This window comes from Zosterops lateralis (assembly GCF_965231275.1).
Source record: "Zosterops lateralis genome assembly, chromosome: 9".
Classification (NCBI taxonomy): Eukaryota; Metazoa; Chordata; class Aves; order Passeriformes; family Zosteropidae; genus Zosterops; species Zosterops lateralis.
The window spans coordinates 1,201,417-1,207,889 of NC_139769.1; the positions used below are offsets into that span (position 1 = coordinate 1,201,417).

The 6,473-nt window shown below is 54.0% G+C and overlaps 1 protein-coding gene across 1 annotated transcript; it reads right to left on the reverse strand.

Moving 5' to 3' along the window:
- Positions 1 to 988: 988 nt before the first annotated feature.
- GADD45A (growth arrest and DNA damage inducible alpha) lies at positions 989 to 2,958 on the reverse strand. The gene is made up of 3 exons (XM_083867852.1): positions 2,600 to 2,958; positions 2,296 to 2,509; positions 989 to 1,226 (listed from the first exon to the last, which is right to left on the reverse strand). The coding sequence occupies exons 1-3, from the start codon at positions 2,941 to 2,943 to the stop codon at positions 1,113 to 1,115; spliced, it is 672 nt and encodes a 223-aa protein (XP_083723978.1). The 5' UTR covers positions 2,944 to 2,958; the 3' UTR covers positions 989 to 1,112.
- Between the last annotated feature and the right edge of the window lie 3,515 nt (positions 2,959 to 6,473).

Sequence of the window (6,473 nt, forward strand, 5' to 3'; positions counted from 1 at the left end):
CTGGGGGTGCAAACAAATCCCTGGGCTTTGCAAGGAAACACCGGGACACCTTCTCCTCCTCCAAGGAATCAGGTTTCCCACCAGCCAAGGAGGAACAGCAGAAGTGTGGAAGCCTCAGCAGAAAAACCCCTTTTTTATTATTATTTTTTTTTTTATATTTTTTTTTTTTAAGCTCCTGTTGTGGCAGCGTTGGAGCAAAATAAATAAATAACATTCCCAACATTTCCTGCAGCACTTGGGCTGCTTCAACCTTTAATTGCCTGGGAGGGGCCGGGAATGAAGCCACACTGGAGCTGCACAACAGGACCTTGCCCGTGGCCAGGACAAGGAAGCAGCTGCTGCTCAGCCCCTTGTGCCTGCAACACTCCTGGAGCAAGGAAATAAATAAAAAACCTGGGCCAAAGGTTTGATTTTTACACTTTATTTCCAAAAAAAAAAAAAAAAAAAAAAAAAGAAAAAAAGAAAAAAAGAAAACACGAAACAAGAACACCAAAACCCCAAAAAAAACCACTCGAATTTTCAAACAATTATATTAAAGGTGCTGCTTTTGCAGCCAGCTGGGAGAAGATTTGTGGTTGCAGACCAACTGCTTGAGGGGCATTTCAGTTCTCAAACCTCCGAGTATAAATAATTTTTTCCATCGATATGAGAAAATAACTTAGTATTATTATTATTATTATATATCTTAGCATAAAAACGTGAGAATTAACATCCCAAAAAAAAAAAATAAAATACAACAACATTGCTGGCAAAAGGCCTCGATTAACCTCATTTGCTCGTTAAGGTGTTTAAAGCAGGAACTTTTAAGTGGCACTTAAGGACAGAGAGAGAGTGAGGGGAATTCTCAGGGAGGGCACTCTGGGCTCATCCCAATTTTTATCCTCAGCTCCACACTCAGCATCTCTCAGCTCCAGCCAAACCCCCCTTTTTTATTTTTATTTTTATTTTTTTTCCCCCCCATGACATCACTTTTATTATTTTACACCTATTATTTTTTTCTTATCGAGTCACATATATTTTTTCTCCCCTCCCCATGGGAATCTGGAGCTGAGGGAAGGGCAGGGAGGTTTATTTTCTTCCTGAGCATCACCAGGGTGAGGCTGGGCTGGGGGTCACCGCTCTGGGAGGTTGATGACGGGCACCCACTGGTCCAGGTATCGACTCTCCCTGCAGAAACACATCAGCTGGCTCAGTGCTGGGTCCTTCCACTGCGATGCCTGTGGGTTCTGGAAAAAAAAAAAAGGGGAAAAAAAAAAAAATATTCAGTGAGGCAGCAAAAAAACCCAAACAAAACCAAACAAAACAAACCAACAAAAACCAGCAAAAAAAAAAGGCAAAAAACAAAACAAAAATTAATAAAAAATAAAAACAAAAAACCAAAAACACAAACAAAAAACAAACAAACAAAAAAAAACAAATTAAAAAAAAAAACACACAAAAAAACCCCCCAAAAAACCACCCAAAAAAAACCCCAGCAAAAAACCCAAAACAAACCAAAACAAACAAAAAAAAAAACAAATCAGCAAAAAACCCAAACCAAACCAAAACAACAAACAAAAAAAAACCCCAAAAAAACCCCCAAAAAAACAACAAAAAAAAAAATCACCCACAACCAGAAAAAAACCCAACAAAACAAAACAAACAAAAACAACAACAAAAAATAATAATTATAATTTAAAAAAATAAATAAAAACCCCCAGCTGAGCGGGAGGTGCAGAAGAGGAGGGGAGGGGAGGGAAGAGGGAGGAAAAAGCGCAGCAAGAAAAGCCCAGGAGTGTGAATCATCTTAAATTGCTACCGAGGCAAACAAACAAGTCAGGCCTGCGAGCATGTGAGGAGTTTAGCTTTGGACTCTGGGGCAGAGGAGGGAAAAGGGGAAAAAAAATAGAAGAGGGAGAGATAAAAGGAGGAGAAGGGGGGAGGGAAAGAAAAAGGGGGGAAAGAAGGGGGAAAAAATAGGGGAAAATAAAGAGGGAAAGGGGGAAAATAAAGTGTGAATGGGGAAAATAAAGAGGGAAGGGGAAAATAAAGAGGGAAGGGGAAAGATAAAGATGAAAGGCGAAAAGGAGGAAAACTAAGGAAAGAAAAAACAGAATAACAGGAGAAAAACAAAGGAAAAAGATGGGAAAACACAACAGAACGAGGGGAGAAAGCAGCCGCTGTCCCGGCAGCACCGCGGGCCCCCCGAGGCCGCGGGTTCGAATCCCGGGAGCGCCGGTTCGGGGCGGCCCGAGCGGCACCGGGGACCCGGCGGGTGTCCCCAGGGCTGTCCCCAGGGCTGTCCCCCGGTCTCACCGTGACCAGCACGCAGTGCAGATCGGCGGGCGGGTCGGGGCCCGCGGCGGGCAGCAGCAGCTCGGCCAGGCGGGCCGGGTTGCTGACGCGCAGGATGTTGATGTCGTTCTCGCAGCAGAAGGCCCGCAGCAGGGTGAAGTGGATCTGCAGCGCCGCGTCCCCGGCCTCCTCCTCCTCGGCCGCCAGCAGGCACAGCACCACGTTATCGGGGTCCCTGCGGGGCAGCGCCGTCCATAAAATCACAGATCCCCTCCGCCGGGGAGGGGGGGACGGGCTGGGGAATGGGTACGGGGGACACACTCACACGTTGAGCAGCTTGGCCGCCTCGTAGACGCCCAGGGTGAGGCTCCGCTGGCTCAGCGCTTTGCTCAGCACCTCCTCGAGCGCGTCCCCCGCCTGCTCCATCCTGCGCCGGGACAGCCCTCCCCGCCTCACCTCCCGGCGCTGCGGAGCTCCCCGGGCAGCTCCTCCAGAGTCATCACGGGGGTACGGGGCAGGGGACACCGGGAGAGGGACACGGGACACCGGACAGGGACAGGGACAGGGACAGGCCCCGCTCCGGCCGCTCCGGCCCCGCCGCCCGTGCCGGACAAAGGCGCGCGCGCTGCCCCGCCCGCCCCGGCCAACCCGCGCCGCCCTCATTTGCATACGCGGTTTCTATTGGTTCATGTAAATTAGGCCACGCCCAGGTGTTGCCGGGTCTGACCCCGCTGGGAGAGATGGGGAACAGGGAATGGGATTGGGAATGGGAATGGGATTGGGACAGGGAATGGGACTGGGAATGGGACTGGGAATGGGAAAGGGAATGGGAATGGGAATGGGAATGGGAATGGGATTGGGAATGGGACCGGGACAGGGGCACTGCCAGAGACCAGGCTGCTCCAAACCCATCCAACCTGGCCTTGGGCACTGCCAGAGATCCAGGGGCAGCCACAGCAAAGCTGGGAATTCTATTCCAGGGCCTCCCCACTTTCCCAGGGAACAATTCCTGCCCAATCTCCCACCCATCCCTGCCCTCTGGGAAGCCATTCCCTGTGTCCTGTCCCTCCATCCCTTGTCCCCAGTCCCTCTCCAGCTCTCCTGGAGCCCCTTCAGGCCCTGCCAGGGGCTCTGAGCTCTCCCTGGAGCTTCTCCTCTCCAGCTCTCCCAGCCTGGCTCCAGAGGGGCTCCAGAGCTCTGGATCATCTCCATGGATTCCTCTAGACTCTCTCCAGCAGCTCCAGGTCCTGCTGCTGTTGTGCCCCAGGGCTGGGGCAGCTCTGCAGGTGGGGCCTCACCTGAGAGGTGCAATGGGACAGAATTCCCTCCTTCAATAGATGCTGTTCTCTGTCTCCCCCCTCCACAGGGATTGCACTCCTGCAAAGCTCCATGCAGGGAACACCGCTGTGCTCAGGGCAGCCTCACCAGCTTTCAAACAGTGTTTGTCACAGGGAACAACGTGCTGCCCCATCCCTGCAAGAGCCCCAGGCCAGGCTGGACACCTGGAGCAGCCTGGGACAGTGGGAGGTGTCCCTGCCATGGCTGGGCTGGCACTGGCTGATCTTTAAAGTCCCAAACCAGCTGCAGTTCTGTGATCTTTCCCTTTTGCACATTTCCAAGAACTTGGGGGCTTCTCCAGGAAGCTGCTCCAGCTCCAGATGTCCCGTGTCAGCCCTGCAGAGCTGCAGGGAGGAATTCTCCTGCTGCCTGCTGTGTCAAAGCTTTCTCAGCTGTTGCACCCAAACCCCTCCATCCTCCCCCAGCCTGTGCCAAGAGCTCTTTCCCAACCTGGCTGTGGCCTGGCACATTCCCCCAGGCTCCACAGAGCAGGGCTGCACTTGGTGGTCCCTCATGGAGAGTTTGTGCTTTAAAGCTTTGCTTGTGTCAGTGTTTTTCTCCAGCTCCTGAACAGCAGGAGCTGAACACAATGTGCAGGGTGATGCCAGGCTCCTGTAGGATGCACCTCCTGCAGGATCACTGAATTTGTGAAAGGAGATATCACAGGTTTGGGTTGGAAGGGACTTCAGGGATGTTTTTTATTTTCCCACCATCCATCCCAGGTTGCCCCAAGTCCTGTCCAAACCTGGAACACTTCAGAGAATTGGGGAAAGGAAATATCACAGATATCACAGGTTTGGGTTGGAAGGGACTTCAGGGATGTTTTTTATTTTCCCACCATCTATCCCAGGTTGCTCCAAATCCTCTCCAAGCCTGGAACACTGCAGAGACACAGGAGAGAGTTTCTGCAGCAGGATAAAGAGGGTGATTTCAGTGTCCCTGGGCTGTGTTGGCTCAGGGAGAAAACCTCCCAGGGGTTTGTTCTGCCAGTGCCCCCCTGGCCCTGCTCTGCCCCTGGTGAGACCTGACACGACTTAACCAAGCCCTGGGCGTGGGGAGAAAGGGGAAAAAAAGCCCTTTCTGCATCAGGTGGAGGGATGGCAGATGGCAGGACCGCAGCAAAACAGGTGGGAGCATTCATTGTGTGGTGACCCTCCCAATTAAGTTCGCTTAATTTGCTGGATCTCCATTAACAACTGCGAGCTCCGGGCTGTGCCTGTGGCTCCGGCCCCGCAGCCCCATCTGTGCCGGCCCCAGAGCTAAATCAGTCTCGGAGGCAGCTGGGAAGCAGCTGAAGCCTCTTTTCTCTCTCTCCAGGGTGGCGGTGATGCTCCAGGAGCCGGCAGGGGATGATGCTCTGGAACTGCCTTTTCCCTGCGGTTTTCCCGGCCTGGCGCAGTTTGTTCCTGTCTCTCCCTGGTCCTGGAGGAGCAGCTCGGGAGGTGTCAGGGTGTCTCGGTGTCCTGCGGGGACAGGGACAGTGGGTGGCCGTGCCTGGACAGCCCAAGGATGGAGCTGGAGCTGCAGTTGTCCCTCCATCAGCTCCCAGCTGGCAGCTGCTGCTAAACCTTCCTTTCATCGCCTGCCAAAAGCGGCTGGGGTGTTTTCTCCCCCTCCTCTGGCCTTTAATCCTGACTTTCATCATTCTCCAGGCTGTGCACTGCCCTCCCCTCCATGTTGGGCATCACCGAGTGGGGCTCAGGCTCTGCCGGGGGGCTCAGCTCTTCCCCCCACCCCAAATATTCTCTGTGCTGCCCGTGGTGGGAGAGCAATGGGTTAATCCCCAGGGATGTGGGAGATGCGCTGGGGAGGAGGTCTGGGCCAGCTGGAGGGGTGTTTCCTGCACGTAAAAGCATCAAGTTGCTTCATTTCAGATTTTGGGAATGAGACCAACCATCAAACAGTGAGAGGTGACAAAGCCCCATCCCAGGCCAGGGCCCTTCCCGGGGGCTGCCTGGGGGTGGTCCTGGCCCTGGAGCCTCCAGAGCTCTGCCAGGGGCTCCTGTTCCCTTTTCCTTGTTTCCCTGCAGTGCCTGGTTTGGGTGTCCCTGCTCCTCTCCCTTGTTTCCCTGCAGTGCCTGGTTTGGTGTCCCTGCTCCTCTCCCTTGTTTCCCTGCAGTGCCTGGTTTGGGTGTCCTCACTCCTCTCCCTTGTTTTTCTGCCTTGTCCCATCCCATGTAGGACCTTTGTCCAGCCCCGCTGGTCCCTTGTCACCATCTCTCTGCTACAGAAAACCCCTCCATGTCCCTTTGCTGGGACACCCCCACTTTTCTGGGTATCACTGAACATCCCCAGCCCCCTGTGGATGGATGTGCCGGATCCCGCAGAACAAACGCGCACTTTGCACATTCCTGGGGCGGCCTCTGCCCCAAGAGTCGCTGTTTTCCCAGTGTCACTGAGCTGACCCCGCTGCTGTGTCCGGGCACATCCACCTTCCCCGAGTGGGAAATCCCACCCCAGAGCCCTGCAGGAGCAGATCCACCAGGAAATTTTGGTTTTGCCTCCCTTGTGGAGCAGGACAAGAGCCTGGGATTGTCTCTTATGCCCCTTCCAGCACTGGCAGCACGACAAGAGAATTAAATTATTTCCCCCCTGTTTTTTCTCGGAGTTCCTCCATCCTTGCTGGAGCTAAAAGCGGGGCTCAGCTGCAGCCACCCCTGCTGCCATTCAGGGTTTGGCTTTGGGCAGAGCTGGGAGCTCACAGGGCAGGCTGGGCCCGGCTCTGGAGCTGGGCAGGGCTCCAGCAGCTTTCCCAACCTCCCGGGTCACTGCAGTGCAGCTCAGAGCTCTGCTGGGGGCACTTCCCTGGCACTGACATCCCCCTTCTGCAGGGGTTACCTCTCCCAAAAGCGGGATTGGGA